This window comes from Cylas formicarius, unplaced genomic scaffold, assembly GCF_029955315.1.
Source record: "Cylas formicarius isolate icCylForm1 unplaced genomic scaffold, icCylForm1.1 PGA_scaffold_10__41_contigs__length_53128322, whole genome shotgun sequence".
Lineage (NCBI taxonomy): Eukaryota > Metazoa > Arthropoda > Insecta > Coleoptera > Brentidae > Cylas > Cylas formicarius.
In genome coordinates this window covers 25,396,893-25,418,718 of record NW_026844214.1, presented here as the reverse complement: position 1 = coordinate 25,418,718, position 21,826 = coordinate 25,396,893, and the positions used below count along the sequence as shown (strand labels likewise).

The 21,826-nt window shown below is 34.6% G+C and overlaps 1 protein-coding gene across 1 annotated transcript in view; it reads left to right on the top strand.

Annotated features, from left to right (window-relative positions):
- Positions 1-3,349: 3,349 nt before the first annotated feature.
- LOC132708514 (uncharacterized) overlaps positions 3,350-21,826 on the top strand; it is a 45,128-nt gene continuing 26,651 nt past the window's right edge. The window contains exon 1 of the mRNA XM_060680848.1: positions 3,350-3,599. Coding sequence (XP_060536831.1) covers positions 3,582-3,599 — 18 coding nt within the window. The 5' untranslated portion in view covers positions 3,350-3,581. The remainder of the gene's footprint in view (positions 3,600-21,826) is intronic.

Genomic DNA, 21,826 nt, shown 5'->3' with positions numbered 1-21,826 from the left:
AGTTTCACGTTTTACCTATAAGTGGCTGGACGATTTGAAGGAGAAATCTACTTAAGCTGCTGGCTGCAAAATCCCTTGAGCTAGTGATCGGTCTGAGTGGTATATTATCTTTATGGGATTTTTGGAAGTCCATAAAGATGTGGTGGTTTGGTGTGATGTGGAGTTAACGTGGTCCTAATGTTATCCGGAATATAGTGTCTGTATTTATGGAGAGATTGGTAGATTTTTCCTTCAATCGTCTTAGTAGGGTCACTATACTAGTAATGTTATTATGAAATATTTAATATTGTACATTATAAATCACACCAATGATTTATGGCCCTCTTGGGAATTATTTCCTTCTACCTTACGTACCATATTTAGTAAACACTCCTCACCTCATTCGTTCCATTCCTAAATGCATGTATTGGCATCACAATAACAACAATTTTGGACATCTGCAATTAATTCTGAAATGTGATAAAAGTGTAAAGGAGCAAATTAATATCATCACTCTGCAGAGGGTGTTATTATTATAATGGACACCCTTTAAACTCGATACGGTCTATTTCTTAAAAAGTTGTGAGAAATTCAAGTAATAAAACAGCTCAGAAGAAATAAATTCCTATTTATTCTAGAAGATTGTAATTAATGTTCTGATATTAATTACTACCTTCTAATAACAAAATTATCCCTAACTGAAATTACATGCATTGAAGACACATTAAACTAAAGTATCTGTTGCTGCAGAATATAAATCAAATTAAATTCGATCATGACATTACAATACGTAATTATCCGTTTTCTTGAGTCTTCGATGTCCCCGATAGTGTAGACCAATTCTTTTCAAGCATATAAATCTGGGAAACTTCTTATTATCCAGCGGTTTTCATACGTACTATTTAAAAACGTTATCATATTTAAGCTGATCTATACTAGGGCACTCTAATACTCTTGTAGTTAACGGGGGTACATTACCTAGTAAAGGACGTAATTCTTATACACAACAATAGCACTCACTAGTTAATCTAAAGTAGAAAACGTGACCCAATTAAAAGATCACTTCTTACCAAATGTTAACAGCAAACTGATATTGATGTCTACATTTTTGGAAAGTTTTGAATTGCATCTCTTCAGAAACTAGCTTCGTCCGAACAACAAAACTAACAAAAGTTTGAACCCTATATGTACGGATATAACTATTCTTTTAATATCATCCATACAATTAATGCATTACCATTTAATTCTGTTGCATTTTTTATTATCTAAGAATTTTCTTTATTTCGTTATGCATTGCTTTAGATTTTATTTTTTTATTTCGATATGGTAAATAATATGAAAAAATTGTTTCTAAATAAAATATAAAATAAAAAAAAAAATAATGTCATTTTATAAAAGACGCGCGCGACTGGGAACGCTAGTAGGATTCCTAACAGGACACTGCCATCTAAAAAGCCGCTCATATCATGGGGATGGAGATAACAGCACATGCAGACTAACTAGCTGTGCTTCCGCTACGGGCAACCGATTAAGAGTACAAGAAGCTAACATTTATTGAGCCTGAGGAATAGGAAAAAGTAATAAATTCTCGTTAGGTATGCAAAGGGAGTACAGAATACAACAAATTATTACTTAAGCCACTTTTATTGTTTGTCATTGATTGGGGGTTTACATAAATTTATGGATTTTGCCTATTAATATCCATTCATCAACACTGAAAATGTTGTGCCAAAGTCGAGTCGCAAAAATACTCGCAAAAAAAAAATAATTTTATTTTTAGAGAACAATATAAGGCATTATGTAACTGGTGATCCATTATAAATGTTACCCCCCTCTAAGTTTTTTATTTTAGAAAAAGAAGCTGCAGGATTTAATATGTAGATTTTATATTACATTCGTATATTTACATGTAAGGAGTGACTGCTAACTGATAATTGATAATTTTCTTAAATCGGAAGCCCTGTATATTATTTCAGAAAAGTTCTTTATGCTGATTTCAAAAATATATGCCATGTTGTAGTTATTTTTTCTATTATGGCCAGAACTAGCCAAAAATTAAATCGCTACTAAGTTAACCATTATCTTTTCTTTAATTATGGTTGTGGCATATCTTGAATATTATTATCGTTCAAAATTAGATAAAATTAGACTTGACGCTTGAAGAAGATGAAAAATACTGTCGTATAAAACATAGGGAAATGTAATTTTGCTATATGTAATAGTTTTGGTGGTTAACCAATCAATAATTTGTTGTTTTCTCCAAGTTGCAGTTGGACACCTCTTTACCTATCTTCCTATCCTATCTATCTTCCTATCTTCCTAGTAATAATTCGATTTCTTAGGTCTTCTACATTTTTCACAGGACTAACGTAAACCTAAACGTTAACTCTAGGTGGTTCCATGTGAAAAAAATCGAGAGGGTTTAAATCCGGGAATCGTGCAGGCCATAAGTGAAGTCCACCTGGGCCAATCCAGCGATTTCCGTACCTTAGAGCAACCTGACTACAATCGGCAGGTGCCCTATAGTTCATAAACCACATTGAATTTCTTATTGTCAATGGTACGTTCTCCAGATATCCAAAAAGTTGCGATACAGCTCTGAGGTAAGTTTTCGTGGTAGGTCCAATTAGGCAGTCACCCACAATTCCAACCAAACATTCAACGACAAATTTATTTGTTTTTATTTAAATTTAATCTTGTTAACTTTAACATACATACAGGGTATTTTAATTTGATAGAATTTATTCACTGTCTGCATATATAAAATAAAATGTTTACTTGCATTATTCATATTAAAAATATTTCTTTATATTTACGATATTGTTATAATTTTTTGTATATACATATATATATTTTTTAAAAGTCAAATAATTCCACAATCGCCATATATAGAATAGATATAGAAGGTGGTAGACTAAAGGCATAATATACAGGGTATTTATTTACAAATTTCGAAACTCATACAATTAAAAAGACACCCGGTATAATTGTAGACTCTAAAATCATGAAAATTCATTATACCCAAGTTTTAGAATGCTTCTGCGAAAACATTCAATGTTCTGTAAGCTTTATCTTTACCTAATATTTTTCGCACAACAACTTTTTTGTCCCAATACGCGAAATGTCAATAAAAATCAAACGGCATTTTATTGTGTGCGCGAAAATACGAAACGGCGCGCGAAAAATTCGACAAAATTTAGTTCCATCCACGCTTACGTCCTATCGATCTCCCTGTTCGAAAAAATACACGCGCTCAGTTTTCTACTTTTATACAGCGCGCTATCTGTTAGTCCGGGGAATTATATTTTCAGTTCGTCCCGCCTAACCTTTTCGAACAGGCTATGCAGGTGGGCCGACGCCACCCGACCCGACACGATCGCGCCCGACCGATTCAAACTGGTCTTGAAACTTGGCGTATTTTCCATCGCGCTCCAGTGACGGACGGTGCTCGGTTGTTTTGTGTCGTGCGTTTCTCCAAGTATACGCTAATACCGTTGATGTACTGTGTGTTCCGTTTCTACTCTTCGCTCATTCGACTCGCATATTATTATTGAGATGCCGGTTGACGCGACAATGTCGCCGTCCAGCCCCAACAATTAACGATGTGGTTTGGAACTCAGGTAAGCGTTATTTTGTATTTTCCCGCTGAATTTCCGCGGCCGGTTCATTGGATTCGATTGGACACACTGCCTATTTCGATTGTTTTAAATATGACCGTGCTTCGCCTCTTGTTATAAATTAATTCTTTGGGATGAAGATGCACGTGACCTGAACGTCAAAGTCGGATCCAATTGCTTCTTCTATCGAGACACACGTGTTTTGTTTTGAAGCGAGCGCGGCGATTTCAATGTGCATTCAAATAACTGTCAGATCGCGCGCGACAGATGTGACGTCACTCATTTTTAATGCGCCAGCAATATCAAAAGGTGCGAGCGCCGCTAGTATTGTTTACTTTTTTTTTTTCGACGTTATATTCCGGTAACTTGTGTGCGTAGTATTTTTTTTTTGCGAAGTAACGAATAAGCGAAATCGAGGCGCTCGTCCGGAGAGAGCTATACCGTGTGTTACGCCCACAGTTGCCATGGCTACACACCAACGCAAAGCCTCGTCAAACTATAACTCTCCCGTTCCCCCGAATCGATAAATAGCGTAACGTGCCCCCAATTTGGGAAATTTGTTGCCGGCTTTTGGTCAATGGGGACGACAAGGTATCCAACGGGGCGGGTAAATCTCGCTTGAAGTCTGGCGTAGCAGTTCTGTGAAATCTTTGTTTTCTGTGGAGCTCATAAAAAAATTTTGAAATTATTTTTAGATTTTTAGAAATTTTTGTTATATTCCAGTTGCAATCCACAAAGTTACTTGGCGCTTTGAGGTTATAAATCATATATTTTTTATGGCACATACGATGCATTTTTCAGAACAAAATGGGCTTGATTATTTTGGTGGTACTTTGTTTTTAAGGTTGTTTTTTTTAATTTTCAGACAATAAACGATAATTTTTAATATCTGGTGTTAAACAGCTAAATTTTATGCGGAATTGCTTTTATCATTCATATAATAACTTTTGGGTGTATAAGGAAAATTCATAATCCCAATACTAAAAAGGAAGAAGTTATATTAATTTATGCATTTTCCAAAACTACTTTCTGTGCAATTCTCTTTAGGGTAAATTTAGGTTACACATTGAGATACAGTTTTGTAAACAAATTGTTTGTTGGTATATTTGGGAGGCGAAAATTCCATCTGCAATACGATGAAGCAATGAACCTGTCTATACAATTTTTCCATTTAAATTTTTAAGTCATCTGTTATGATTTTAACTTTATTTACATTTTTCATAGGCGTTAAACGTATAAGTTTATTTAAAAAAATGCTTTGCAAGTAATTTTATAGACAAGTTGCAATATTTGCAGATATAAAGTCTGTTCATAGATATAAGAAAGTGACTAACTGATACGAATTAAGCAAAGACCCGGGCAAGCTGTAAGAATATGGCAGAATAGGTCCGTACTTTGCTTAGAATTTAATTTGGGGGTTTTGTTAGGAAAGATACTAAACAATATTTATTTATGTATTTATATTTAAATCTAAAATAAAATTACAAATTGTTTTTATTACCTACTTAATTGTCAGCATCGCTTCTTTTTTTCCTGGCTGAAATGGGATTATTCACAATTTTCCATACAGTTCATGTTGGAATTTTCGTCAATGTGGCCGTTTCTTCTAAAGATGCTTGCTTGCTGGCACCATGTTCAATGAGAATCAAATAAATATTATTTAAAACTTCCTTAGTCTCAATAGAATAGTGTTTTCTAAGCAGAATTATATATATATAGAAGTTAAAGAAAAAAATGAAAAACAAAATTTGACAATATAAAAAATGTTTAAACCCGTTTTGAAAACTTATGGAATTTATAAAATTTATATTTATTAATTTAACACCGACTACACTGCTCACGTTTAATTTAATTGTTTTTTAATTTCGAGGGCATACAAAATTTTTCCACAGTACCTAAAAATTATTTTTCAAAATTGACGAAATACGTAAAATTTTAACGTTGTGCGAAATCTGGTGTATCAGTTTTATATGTTGGAATGTAGGGAAAAATTGATCCAGTTAAAATAGTAAATAACGAAAATTGCTGATTATTTTCGAAAAAAAAAATCGGATAAATTCCTACAGTGTTGTCATATTTGTAATGAATTTGGGGGAATTTGTGGTTTTGGTTAGAAAGAACTGCTGCGAGTTTGTAAAATTAATACACGAAGAGGACTATAAAGGAATCATAAATGAAGTTCTGGAATAAAGTAATACTCACTGATGAAAGCAAGATTAACGTGTTTGAATCGAACGGTATTGAAAAGTGAAAAGGAGAAAAACAGGAGAGGCATTAAATCCAAAAAATACAATGCTGTGGGAGTATGAAGGCATCAGGTAATTTTGTAATAATTGAAGGAACAATGGATGAAAATGTTTACCTAAATATTTTAAGTGAAGATTTGCAAGAGCGTGCACAAAAGCTTGGGTTAGATGGTGACCATTATTTCCAGCAAGACGACGACCCAAAGCACACTGCGCATGTTGTTCGTGTTGTGTTGTGAGTTACAATACAAGGCTTGAAACTCATCCTCAAAGTCTGGATCTCCATCCAACTGAGCACTTGTGGGATATATAAGGAAAAAGAATTCGGTGTCATGACATAACCAATAAAAATAAATTAAGAGAAGATTTATTAGATGCATAGAAAAAAATTAGTGGAAGAAATAACATAGCACAAACTGGTTTTATTCTATTAATAGTTTTTTTTTGTATGTCCCTGAACTTTTGCTGTTATAATTTCTAATAATTTAATACTTTTCAGAAAAATGTTTTTCATTTGCTGCTATTAAACCATACTGAACTTTTTTAATATTTTTTATACAAGCCTTTTCAAAAAAATTGTTACTATGCCCAGCCTTTTGCTGGCTACTGCAGGTAGAGGTCGTTTTACCGCTCAAAGAACAACTTTCGCATCGGGATAGTATATCTATTATATACCATTAAAGCCGCATAATTGGATAACGTGTGCGCTCATAACCGCTATGAAGACAATGAACTTGAAAAACAAATATTATAATTTAAAACCGGGCGACATACAAACACGGGACGTCACGCGGCGCTTCGTCATACGGTTCGATGACGTCACCGCATTTATTTTGTCCCAAACGGCGATAAACGCACGATGAATGGGCGTCAAAACGGTTAACGGGAACAAAAATAATGCGATTTCGAACGAATCGCCTTTTTAAAGGATGCCGCGCTTGTTATTATCGGCAGCGATCAACGATTATTACATTGTAATAGGTTAGGGTTATTATATTGTTACTTACGGGCCGGCAGTTAATTATAAATACGCACACTAGATGTGGTGGGAACGCGCGCGGATCATTTTTATGTAAATATGTCGAGATAAAAACGTTCCATTGTTATTTATTTGTGTTTACGTTTTTATTAGACCGGCGGAGCACGCTGCCGCCTCGCGAACGCGATTCGACGATTTGGCGGCCAATAAAAGCCAATTTTGTGAACCCAAATTTCGTATTCTACTTCTGACCGCGATATGCCCGAAACTATTTTTATCAAGGTTAATATCGAATTTTCTTCAAATTTCAAACATTAAAAATAATCGGAATCGCATTTTAATTTTGTATTCCTACAAAAATTAGAGCGTGGAATATACAGCCCAGTGAAAAAACAACGTAGTTTTATAGTAATTATAACGTATTAATACAACTTGCAACGTAAAATACAACAATGTCGTAATATAAATGAATTTCACCAATTGTTTGTGACAATATTCCCTAACTCTTATGACGCACGGTAGGTGTAGGGCTAGGTGGCTGCCTGCCATATGAAAGGTAAGGGACGCAATCGGCACTCATAGTCGCACTGTGGTCGATTTGGCAAAATTAGCAGTACTAAAATCAAAGTTATGTGGATAATGACATTTGTTTGTTTTAATTAACTTCCGTTTGTTAATGGTAAAAAATAATAATAAGCGCCTTTTTATAATTTTTGTACAGGGTATAAGTAAAACATACCAAAGCAACCATAAACCTATCATTTTTAGACAACGATTTACAATTATTTTTTATTTTATTTAAATATAGATTTAAGTAATTTATAATTAGAACGCAAAATTTGCGAATACCTCTATAAAGAATAAAGTAATTAGAATATGTAAAAGTATAGTATCTTTTCATTTATTTAATCTATTCAGGATTTCTCAATAAACTTAAATCGTCATTTTTAACAGACAATTTTTGTTGAATCAAACCTTTGGTTTTTTCGCTTAATATTTTTCGAGTATTTTGTTCTCGATAATACATGTATTCATTATGCAGAGCCTCTTGAACATCTTCAGACAGCTGGTCGATGAGTAAAAGTAATGATTCTGTAACATCAGCCCCATCAATAGACATATACAGACATATAAAGCCAAGGGTAAAGTCTTACAAACAGCTTTGCAGTTTCCAAGGTATAATTTCTAAACTAATCAACGTCAACGTGGTAATCACTTGGAGAATAATGGAAAAACATTGAATGCGTGCCTCATTAACCCGAGTGATTTCACTTGCTTTTCAGCAGTCTTCAAAAAACCTGCGAGAGTTGTTTCTGTCATTGATATTCCTATATCCTTGATTTGCACTGTCAACAAAAGGACCCAGTTCTGACTTAAGAGAAGATATAATTAATTTTTTTCTTTCTTCAAATGGATTTTTTTCTGTATCTTATAAAAAAGTTTCTTTAAATGTCCTCATAAATAAAAATGTAAAGGATTCAAGATAGGGGATCCTGTGGCCATGCTACGGGCCATATGTTATATGAATACACATTCTATTTCTCACTGCAGATCATTCCTCAGAAAATTTAAATATGACAAATGATTCAGTCTGGGTGAGAGAATAATTGGACCAATACTTTGATTTCTAATAATACCGGCCCAAATATATAAAGAAAACTAATACTGCAAATTTGCTACTCTTAGTAAATAGGGATTTTCTTCTATAAGTTACGAAAATTTATAATTCCCTTTCTTGTAAATGATGCTTCGTCTGTAAAAAGAACATGACGAGATCTCTTGGTAGAAGTTGTTGCACACATTTCCTTAGAAACGATTCCTATAACTTGCAGAGGATCACGTTACAACACTGCATTGAGAACAGCCTCCTCAAGTCGAGGTCGACGCGCCCGGAATTAGATTTTAAAGACTACCTTTTTTTTTGACCGGTCAATTGACCACTTTCCTTAATTGACTAGTCAAATTCGATAATAATGTTTTAAATAACATCTTGCAATTGTTGCAATTTCATAATAATATGAACTTTATAATATATTGTTATCTGTTTCTGATGTCCAATTATTACAATTATTCTTAGCGATCATCATTTTCTTCAATTTACAAGTTTTAGTTTCTAATACTTTGACAAGTCAATGACAGTGGCAACTTTTAGACCAGGACATAGCATATTAGATTTTCAGTGGATTAGGGATAAGTTTTAGAGAGATAATTAAAATCGCCTATATTGCCCATACGCACGACAGTGGTCAAGTTGCCAAAACTTTTTTTGTAGTAAAATACTAGTTTAAATATCTTTTACCCTACAAATTTTGACTATAGCAACGTTTTGGATCAATTTGGAGTAAATCAAAAAAATATAAATTTTTTAACATTCTGTAGCTACGAAACGAAGCAGAATCCCTTCAGTACATGTTTTTTGAAACACCCTGTGTAAACGTAATTCTGGACCATACCTAAAGCTAGTTTTCATCAACTGAATACGAGATAATGACTACAGTGCGACGCAGGAGAAATCCAGATGAAGTGGAGCTGCCATCTCAAAGTGACACGTTCAATTCTTTAACTAAAACTCCATATTTTTACTCTGCTTTAATAATATCAATTTCATTTTACTTAAAACCCTCTGACCGCGCGATATTTAGCTCGTCGCGAATTCGACCGCAGTCGTTTTATATTATGCACGTATTTCGTAACGCGCGTAAAAGCGTTTTATTTCAATTTTAAATGAGGAACGAAGTCGTTCGCCTCCCGTATTTTTTTATTGTTATTATTATTCTGTTCCCCGTGACGAACGAACGTTATGAATGATACGCGCGTATACGTAGACTTTTACTTTCTGCCGCGGTGATTTTGTTTTGACGGGGCAGACGATTTATATTTATGATCGTTATGCCGTGTTTGCGGAATTTTTAAAGGCGAAGCATTGACCTTCGCGAAGCGCAGCCTTATTTGGGCGTCGGCTCGCCGCTCGATCGACAGGACGGACCGTCGCGGTGCGATTTATGGTGTCGACGGTTGCGTACGTACTGCTAGTGCGTCACGCCGATCCTACTGCCATTATAACACAGAACTGGATCTAAAAAGTAAGAGTTAAAAAATAAGAAAAAATAAACGTAAATTATTGTTTTTAGATAAAGCGGTTGTATTGATCATCCCTTCCAACGTTAAGCCGTTATGGGTACGTCTTACTATCAAGTTTTCCACATTTCTGATAAGTCATAAGATGTGCAGTTTTAATGTGCAGCCATTTAAGGCAAAATTTTTAGTGTCATTGTAATTTTTTCCGCACCCAACACACACATTTTCATCGAAATCATACCCTTTCACCATTTTAACTGTCGGATATGATTTCTATTTTTTCCCCTCTTTGATACTTGAGGTGTCAAATTTTGCCTTTTTAGGATTTTTTTATGATTTTTCAAGTCCTTCTTATTTAAGTGCTTTTATTTTCTATGAAACCGATGGAGACAAATCCTGAAGAATTTTGGAGGCAGTTATTCTATCTGATGAAGCTATTGCTTGGCAATCTAGATGTATTAGCTATTGGTTGACTTGAAGTCAACGATGTAGTCTGAATTTTAGTAGTCGTTGGATTTGGATTTGTATGTAAATGCATAATTGGGTATTACTTCACGATTGAAGAGTATCGTTTATCTAAATCCTGAAGAATGGTTTTGTATTGTAACGGCAAGATTCGCAGAAATATCCTTTTAAGGATTAAACAAAAACTTCTGTCCAATATGTGAAGATAGTGCGTTGTGTGGCTTGGTAAACATTTGACTCACCAAGCTCTAGCAGTTTAAGGGAATTTACATGAGAAGTATGTCCATCCAGAATTATTAAAACTTTTCCCTTTGGTTTTCGCGGAACAAACTGAAGACGCAGCCACTGTGGACATGTTGTGGAATTAATATAGGCAGACTTCACTGACACTCTTGCTTCTTGCTCTTATCCCTAATGATAATCGCTGATGGTAGAAACTTGCCCTCAGCATTGCAGCAAGCAATTGTTTCTCATTGTCGGTGAAAATTAACGTTGAAACAGCTTTCGATTCTTTTTCATCGGGTTTGTTGTTTCGCGGCAGACCCGTTAAAAAAAAGGTTAAAAATATTTTCAGGTTTGTCAAATAAATCGTTTTGTTCCATTTCAGCATCATGTAAAGTAGAATATTAAATTTCAAGATTTTTTTTGACTGGGCAAAGACAACCACTTATTAATATCTAACCACTCACTAGTTCTCACGCTGTCTATCGCATGGCCATTTAACCCGTTTAAACACCGGGTACGAATTTTAAAGACACTTCACTGAATCCTATATAGTGAAGAATTCAAGTGACGTTTTTATGATTTATCAAGTCAATAGTATACTGTGCAACAAGTGTGGTAAACGGCATTGAGTCACGAGTTTATTTTGGCACGACAGACCGAGTGTTTAATAACCGAGTGCCGTTTACCGCACTTGTTGCGTAATATACTATAATAGCATACGTACTATTAAGCCAATTAAGGAGAGTTCTTTGTTTGCTTTTTATAATATTATTTTTTTTTAGTCCACGCCACTTCTCTGTAGAATTTTAATTTTGAAATTTTGTTTGCAAACATTTTTTCTTCTTTCCTGCCATTCTGCCAGAGAGTTTGGATTAGTTTTTGTAGCAGTTTGATATTAGCAGTTATCCAAGGGCTATACTTATAGTAGTTACTCTTTCTGTCAAACTTTTTAAGCGGTGCATGTATTCATTTACTGAGTGTTAAAATTTGTATGTCACACAGTGTATACTATCAATTTCAATGAATGTAAATAAAAACTAAAGGTAACTTTAAGATAAAATTTTTCAGGCAGAGTTGGACAGTGAAGTTCTTGTTCAAGTTGGTGCATTTGAACCAAAACTCATAAGATCGCATTTGAACTGTTCATAATTATTTGGTATGTATCTCAATCTTGCCCCAGTGCAATATAAAGACGATTTATGCAGTGATGTCGACTCACTTGTTGCCGCTCCCGGAAATAATAATTTCGATAAGTTTAAAGGATCTTCCGAAGATCGGGACATGGTGAGCGACTCTGCGAAAAGGCTCCTCCGCTAGTTAGAAGGAGAGGGAAATTGAAGATATAAATAATCGCATTATATCGGCGGAAGATGAGAGCAAACTGCTTACCTTCACTACTTCACATAACATGAATGAATCGGCGCTGTGTGGCGGCTTTATCTCCGGGAGAATTTCGATTCCTTTGCATTTTGCTACGTTGCAATCGAGAGTAAATTGCATTCATTCACGAACTTTTTGAAGAAGTGTTCAATAACTATAACGATGTATATATATGTTATACGTAAAGTTAACCTTGTCCACATCCAAAGAAACACAGAGGAACATTTTGTTGCCGGTTGTCGCAACTTGTTTATGGAAACAGAAACAACAGGAAAAGTTCAAAAGTGCATGCTCATTTTGGTGAATGTTTCATTGTGTTACTGCAGTGTGTTCCTAGTTTCTAAACAATGTTGATGTTGCACGACAAAGATTCACACGCAGCAACAGCAGCTGCAAATGTAATTATTTTACAAAACCCGAAAAAACGAGTCCGTAAATGTTGGACTGGGCCGAGTCTTTTAGACGGAAAGTCTAAAAGTCTAAAGTTTTTTAAGTTTCTTAAAAAAAGATGTGCCACCAAATTTTGAATTTTTCTTTTCACTTCATCAACACTTATACCAAGGCCAGTCCTATTACTGTACTATTTGTGAATAAATTCTTTTTTTGTTAACGGTCTTGTGGATTCCACTATTCCATTATTAATTATTGTTTTTATTATTAATAAACTCAATCAAATTATCAATCAAATGTTTTTGGAAACAAGGAATGACGTGTCCACACTAATAAAAATACTTTTGCGAAACACAAAATGTTTTTTGTATTTCCTTTGATCTTTGTCGCTAAATATGGGAACAAGCAACTTAATAGGATCTTTTGTTGCTGCAACCGCAAACAATGAGGAACTTCAATAAACTTTTGGCAACTTTCAGAAACGATTTTCAGGAACAAGTAACATAAACATAATGTTGATTTCGGTGTGAACGTAGCTTTAAGTTTACCCACCGGGTAAACTGCGAGATATATAATATTATTATTATAAGTATTTAGCGGATTTTTTTCTTTGCTACGTTGAAGTTTCAGGAATGTTGTAGTAAACGTTGACGAAAGTCTCTTCAAACAGTTTTTTAACATTTAAATGCGTTGAAACAGGCAGTACGTGCAATTGTCCGATAATGAGGATAAAAATTAAAGTATTATATAAATTTTACCTTCATTATACTCGTGAAACGATTCTGTTGCAGCACATATTCAAAAGACACTTTTTTTTCGTTTCCTTCGTTAGTCTGATTTTGAAATTTCCAATATGTCCACACTTCTAGAATAAAAATACCTCCGTGTACTGATTAACGGTTTAAGTCGGTTATTGCTTTATTGCTCTGTTTATTGAGGGTAAAGGGCGTTCCGTTTATGATAGACCAGACACTTGTTGATCATTTATTGTGTGCTGGAAGCTGGAAGATTTGTCTGGCACAAGAATGTCGCATTGAATTCGACATCTTATTAATCACGGTTCGATAAGAAAACACACCAAATCGTCAACGTAGAGCGAACGAAACCGCCACGAGTCGCTGCCGGCCTGTACCGCGAAAGTTTCCCGAAACTTCAAAAGCACAAAACAAAATAGAAAGTTGCGACCTTTCACGGAAAGCAAGTATATGGATCGTGACATCATTCGGCCGCCGTCGTCGCGCCTCACACACACATACTCGCTCATACACCTATTTCCGATTCATGTTCGGCCGGATGGCGGTGACGTCTCGATGTAGGTCAGGGATTTTGTGATAAAACTTCAGTCGGGCCACTTACTACTGCACATTCGCAACCCTCAAGTTTGCTCGCTGGGAATTTACTACGAATTATTGCTCCCGGTAGAGGGGTGGGGCGCCGACAAACGCCGGACCGGTCAATAGGAGACCTAGACGCGTGCTTGAATGACTTTCCGTTTATAATGAGGCGATAATTCTTAAGTGGTCGTTTGGAGATGTTGGCAGACGCGGACTCCGACCACTTGCCTGACACATATTTCATCGCAAACAAGAGGCCCTCGCAGACGCGAATCGACCTTTGATGATCGCATACCTTCATTGTTTGCTGTTCAAATTTTCTTTACCTGTGAAGTGAGCAAAGACTGATTTGATTATTAACCGATGTGTGGGGCAACTCGTCTTCGAGACTTCGGGTAAAAAATTTTATTACTAAGGTGGCTAAAAAAAAGAACCTGTTATTGGTAGTAGGAGATGCATGGGGTCAAATAATACACGCTGGATTTTGATGCTATAGAAATATTTAATTTCTTTTTCTTTTACGACCACACTCGGAACGTATCAAGGCAACTGGCGATCGACTGTATATATCATTCATATTTTAGAATGCTTTAAAAGCGTTTGGATCGCGCGGACGCGTGATCTTACATAATGATTTCATTCATAACAGCACGAAGTCCCTTCGTGATTCCTATATTATAAACATAAACATACCGAGCCAGCCGAGGGAAATCTGAACCAAAGAACCCTTGAAATGAAATTTTCGCAATATCCGTTGTAAATTCAGGCACAGCAACAATGTCTAAAAAAAATACTAATAACTATATCATCATAACTATTATCATTTTACAATAATTAAATTAATTTTAAAATCAAATAAAAAATGACACCAAACTCATAAGATTTTTATGCTGTTAGACGCTTTTTCTAAGAGAATGATGCTCCTAGCTTTTGTCCTCAAAATGATTCTCGCCATAGATATATAATCAAGATAGATGGCATTGTTGACATTTTAACGTGATGACAATTTCTTAACGGGCTGAGACAATGTTGCCAGTGCTGAGCCGTCGAAGTTTTCAAAGGATTAATACATACGAGGTGTGTTCAAAAAGTAAAGCGACTTTTGTAATTGGGCCGGTTACGTAAATTCGATCTTCGATATTTTTTTGTTATGTCAAATAAAATAGAACAAAGATTTTGTTGAAATGGTATATGGTGAATTTACTTTGAGCAAAAAAAATGTTTATAAGTGGTACAAGATATTCCAAGATGGCCAAAAACACGCCGATGAGGAACCTCGCTCTGGATGCCAATGTCAATAACTGATGAAAGCGTTTAAGTGAAACAAATGGTGTTGAAAAATCGTCGAATTGTTATTAGAGAAGTGGCTGAAGACGTCGGCATCTCCATTGGCTTGTGCCATTCAATTTTTCCGAAGTATTGTGCATGAAAAGTGTAGCTGCAAAATTTGTTCCGAAACTGTTTAATTTTCGCTCAAGAGCTATTCACCAACGTCAATGATGGTCCCGATAAGCTCAAAAAAGTGTAAAGCTCATAGGTGTATCGTTATGACATCGAAATCCAGCCCAATTTTCCCAATGGAAGAACCCAGAATCGCCAAGACCGAAGAACGCCCAAGTTCGATGAAATATCAAGGTTTTGCTTACTGTTTTCTTTGATTATCGTACATCAAGAGTTCTTACCACAAAGTCGTGCGGTCAATAAAGAGTATTACCTTGAAGTGATATGCCGTTTAGAAGCAATACGAAGAAGACATATTTGGCCAAAAACAAAACCACAATCATGCCTCAGCCACCATATTCCCCCGATATGGCCCCCTGCGACTTTTTTCTGTTCCCAAAACTGTACAAGAAACTGGCACAAGTCTATTATATCTGGGGAGTATTACTTTGAAGAGTAAAACATTAAGTTTGATAAATAAAAGAATACCTTTTGATAAAACTTAAAAGTCACCTTACTCTCTGAACTCTCTGAACACACCTTGTACACAATAAAATTTTTAAGTATAAAAAAGTATAGATAAATTAGTAATTTTATTCTATGTAGGCTAACAAAATGGCATGTTACTATTTCATTAAGCATAATCCATAAAATTACAAGTAAGTCTTTTTATCCTAATAGCAATATGGTTAGTAAGAAATGCCCTTTTATCATGTGAGAACATCCAAATTTTCTTTGTTTTTGTATGAATTTTTAAAATTGAAAAAGTGTCTTAAGACAATAATATTATAAAAAGTGATAGTGAAAATACCACAAACGGTGTGAAGTTTGTATTAAACTTGCCGGTTTGAATTCCAGTGTGTCATTTCACGGGTATGTAAATAAATCTGGAAAATCTGAAATTTGTAGCGTCTACTTTGAAACTTCAGACATAGGTGTTTTTCTAAAAATACTATATATTATAACTTAATACACTTATCTTAATATGACTATGGAATGTATGTTATTTCACAGAATTTAGAACCTTGATCTTGTTCCGCCATAAAATAAAATAGATATTAAAAATGTTATTCCTTTTTTTTGCAAGAATAGCGTGAACGGTTTGGTGAAGTCTTTCCAAGTATTCTACAAAAAAGAAACCAGAATTGTTTTTAAAGATATTTCATATGAAATTAAAGTAATTATAGAACTTGTGTTTTGAATCCACCTATCGCAATAAACAATTTTTTTGTTATTAATTTACAGACGTTACTTTATGTTATGTTATTCATTGCTCTTCTCGGGAATGGTTTGGTGAAGTCTTTCCAAGCATTTTACAAAAAATAAACCAGAATTGTTTTTAAAGATATTTCATATGAAATTAAAGTAATTAGGAACTTGTGTTTTGAATCCACCTATCGCAATATACAAATATTTTGTTATTAATTCACAGAAGTTACTTTATGATTCATTGCTCTTCTCGGGAATTATTTCCTCACATCTTACATCGTTACTTAGTAACCGTTCATATTTAGGCACACTCTTCACCGGACTTGTCCTTTGTCTATTCTGCCACTAGCTTCTAACCACAATTTAGCACTAAAACGCAGAATTGATATTAAATGTTGATTGTTGATATAACATCTCTACAAGAACATATCACAAGAACTGCGTTTATTATTCATTTCACCGCTTTTATAATAGCTTTGTTGAAACAGAAATTTTCATTTCTTTTGTGGATGAGAAGATTAAACACACAGTATAATTAATAGGTATGCCATCGGAATGCAGTTATTTTCGTGAAAAAGTGATAATTGTAAATCACATTAGGAATAGGTGAAATATAAACAAAAATGCAAGGCAAATGTAGGTACTTACCGATTAATATCTTTCTGGAAAAAAACAAAGCCACTCCTCCAGCAGTTTTTGAATGACATCCGCTCAAATCCAGATATATTTAAAAACTTTTGTAGACAAAATATAGCAAAAATCACTTCGGCTACACGATCGGCAAGCAGTTGACAGATATCCACATTATCTCGCACATGCGCATAAAAAATCTGCTCCCGCTTTGTCGCTTCTCTATGGGTTCGTTTTTCTCTGATGTAAACGTGTACGTGTACGTAAAACGGATACATTTGTTTAGGTTTAGCACCGCCACCATCGAGATGGAAAACAATACGCGGCGGCGGCGGCGGCGTCCACCAGATTCCGATCGAGTCGGCCGTGACCTCCACTTGTCTGCAACTAGATCGCCGCGGCCGCGTAAAAACCGCATAAAAACAACAAATCATCAATCACGGGCCCTCTTCGGCGTCACTGACCTGAGTTTAAGCACTCCGGCGCCGCACAGGCACTAGTTATGTGGCACTTCCGATTTATAATATCGTATCGGCGGCAGGGATAACGCAGTTGCCGCCCTCTTTATCGCTTTTATTACATCTCGACGACGCAACGGCACGGGTTCACCTGTGCACCCGAGTTCCAAACAAGTGACAGTTGGCACGCGCCGAACTTTATCACCGTCATTGCTCTTCCGACTTTAATTATTATTATTCAGACGTGTTTCGTTGCTCTCTCCGTCACTCCTTACGGTAGTAGCGGAGGGCTGTACATAGTTCGATTTTATCAGCTGTCTGCATAATGAGCGTACGTTTGTAGTCAGTACGACAGACAAAATCACGACCTCGAGCGGAATCTCTGTACAAGCGTGTGTGGCATTATTGTCGTCTTCAAGGCGGCGTCGCACAGGGCCAGGAAATTAGATTTAGTTTCAAATACGACCGATGAATTTACCTGTAATTGGAGAGGTCCAACTTTTGGCACATATTTGGCGAGCTGGGTCTAGGCTTGTGGAATTGACCGGTCAATTTTTTTTATGTCAATTGACCGAAATAATTTTAAAAATACCATGAAATTTATATTTATTTATAGTGTGTTACGTCGCCGTCGAATTGTTCGGGGAACCAAATGGAGTCTATATTATTATTGGGACTCCCCGAATCGCCAAGTATCGTATTGGGATATTCCTTGCATAGAGTTATAGGTAAATTGGACCTCACAAACGCATAATAATTTAATATAAAATACATATTATTAAATAATGATAGATAACACTCTACAATTGCATGCGAGATGTTATTCAAAACATTTTTTGACTACTCAATTAAGAAGTGGCCAATTGACCACGGTCAGTTGACTAGTCTCAACACTAGGTGGCTCACTGGTCCCCTTTTTTTTCAAAATTACTTAAACTTCAAACTTAAAGAAATTTATTTTCACATAACTTTTCCAAAGCATTATATTCCACTATGATGAACTCATAACCAAAAAAATAATTAGGAAAATAAATTAATACATAAAAAACAGAAAATTTTGAAGCTTCTATTGAAAAAGCAAAATAGAAAAAAAAAATGTCTGTTAAAAAATAATTTAAAGTGTTTATTTTTTTAACCTATCAAATTACCATAATAAAAAATACTACGTTTCTTCTTAAAAACTACAATAGTTTTTTACACGCAATCTTTACAAATTGCTAAGTTGCACATGTAGCAAATAGGCACCTTGCTATTTAAGCACCTAAGTCTCTTCTCTAGCGCTGCAATCATGCGCTCTTAAGGAACATCATTTTTCAGGAGGAGGCTATATTTTGTCTGACTTGCCATAGAATTTGACCTTCTTTCCATGTGATACTCAAAAAGCTGTCATGCCAAAGATTTAATGAAATCGTATCTGGATTTGTGGGGATTTTCTGGTAGTTATGAATATATTATGAACGTTTACAGATATAATAATTAATCTCAAATTATTTAAAAAATAGTAAGTGGCGACCTTCGACTTCTACCATGGGTAGAATTACACTATACATTTTTCATCTAATGTGTCTACGCCTCTTTTTGTATTATTATAAAATTCAATATATTTTTTTCATTAACAGTGCTATTGTAGTGTATTGACAACATAAAAAGTACCGTTTTGCGTGGCTTTGGTACGTAAGAAACTAAAGTAATTCTAGTAAAATCCAAATAAAGAAGTGCCCATAGATCTACTTTTAGATGGAAGGAATGACATAAGCATCTCTCTTTTTTACAAAACTTTTTCTTCAAGACTGAGCTGCTTTTTTTACGTTTAACAGCACGAATTTTTTTTCTCTTCCAGCTGCATGCACAAGTGTTGCCAATGGTGCTTTTTCACAACCGTAACAGCTTTGTGTCATTTCCTTTCAGATTATAAATCGTTAGTTCTGCTGTAATCGCGAGTTTAAATTTAACACCGAATCATTTTGTACTTCCCTGCTGCGTTGCTGCTTTTGTCGAAAACGGTTAGGTATATATCTAGAACTTCCCAAAATGGCTATTTGCTAAAAACGATTCTGAAATAAAATGGTTTACGTGAGCGTTGCCGTGTGTTTTTTTAATCACTCTGTATATGCTTGTTATATTAAGATTGTTATTGATAATTGATAATTATTTGTCTGATTTTACTAAAGCTTTAATTTGTTTAACAGTATGACAAAATAATATCATTGGGATAAACAAATGGCCATAATGGCGTGATTCTCATTTGTAACATAAACAAAAAAACGTTAATTTTAAATAAACTTCTCGTATCTTCTATTTTTAAAGAAAATATATCCTATCCAAGTGCCGAAATGGTACTAAACAAGATTATTATAAAAATGTGTAGTTTCTATTTAAAAAATAAATAAAAAAATTGTTTCTTCGATTTCGTTGTAATTTTTCCTAATTCTTTCGCAAAGTTTTCAAGTTAATTCACTAGATAACCATTTTGTCGGCATTTATCTTCTTTCGGTCACAGCGCCGCAGCTAACCTCTGGCTCCGACTCGGACTTTGTCGGGACTGTGGGTGCGGCGTTGCCGCCTTTGACATTACTAAAATCCGTTTATTTACCTTATCCTTATTTTTTAAATCATCTTTTTTTGTTAGATTTTCAGAAATTACTGAAACCTGTTTTTATTATGGTATATAATATATATATATATATATATATATATATATATATATATATATATATATATATATATATATATATATATATATATATATATATATATATATATATATATATATATATATATATATATATATATATATATATAGCTAATTTAGATATTTTATTTTGACAAGCATGGATAAATTCGTTTAATTTTGGTTTAAATTTTGCATTGGAAATTTGGCGTATAAAGTTCCCCTATTTGCGCTGGAGTGTAAAGGAAGGCAACACGGACTGCTGCTACTGTTTCAAAATCCATTTTTCGAGAATAATGATTTACCTATTTGAAGTTATGTTCGCTCAAATCGAACACCATACGGCCTACTGTTTTGATATTCCATTCTTATTATTCAGGTTAATTTTATTAAAAACTACAACCACCATGTTGAGTGTTGATTCAACCACGCGACTTTTGAAGAACCAACTCTCCGGAATATGTTTTCTTACTGGAAAATATTTCAATTTCATCCCTAAAATTTAATTGACTGTTGAATTCTTCGAAAAATTATAGATTTGGCAACGTAGTCTGACTGCGAGTATCTATTTTGGCGTCATATCAACAGTTCGCCGTTAGTCGAGGTGGCAGGAGATTTAACAAAGCTGAAAGGTTACGTCATGTACCCTTCTTATGTGTTTTAGTTTTTAGTGCTGTTCTCTTTTGTTGAACATTTAGTTTTTCTGAAAGATGGTGTAATACTTTTATGCCGTAACCCTTATCTACGAAAAATCTCTCTTTTCTTCTTTCACCTGCTACCCATTTCTGGTCCAACCTACTAGTTATCGCGGTTATGTTTACGAACTCGCCCGAACCAAAAAATTATATGTAACTTGGCGATTAGACTATCGAACTCATTACCTCCTAGATGTTTGTAGTGTTTGTTCCATTCTTGAAGGTTTATTTCCAATAAAGGATCCATTTTTTTTTATTTTAATTATATTTACTATATCTGTGGTCTTTATATGGTAACCATTACCTTTGAGCTTTCATCTAATTTACTTTTTGAATCTTCCTTTGGTACATGTTTTCTGAAGTTGGTTTGCAGACCCAAAACTTTGTCTTAACATTGAATTCAAAATAGATGTCGTGGTCTCTTCGACATAGTCTTTTTAAATCAATTTCTATGTTGAGGCTCTATGCCTTGCTCTGTGCTTGAAGTGGAATTCTTTATTACAAGCACTCATTTCTCTATCTCTACTAACACAGTGGGTACACCCCCTATAGGGACAATGATACACAAATTTTTTATCGAAATTAAACCGGGTTTAAAAATGTCATAGAGTTGCTGAATTGCTCTACCAGGACCAGGAACGTGGCTTATATTTTATATTGACATTTTCTTCATAAATTGATCCCTGAAATTGCGTATGAACCATTTTAAGAGATGTAATGCACAAATTTAATAACAAATACAAATTTCTTCATAAATTTATTCACTTTCTGGGAAATTTTTGCGCCAAGCAGATCTTTATCATATACCACAAAACAATTATGAGTATAAAACAAAGAAAAATTGTTCATTTGTAGAAATTCGTTCATGAAAATGTCTTATATTATATACTCTACAAAACATTAGGCTTCTGAAGAAATAAAAATAAAGTTACTTTAAGTGTCTCGACTTTGCCAAGACTCAGTATTTTATCAACTATGGTTAAATAATCTCAAAAAGTGTTTAATAAGACCCTTTTATAGTTTTTTATCA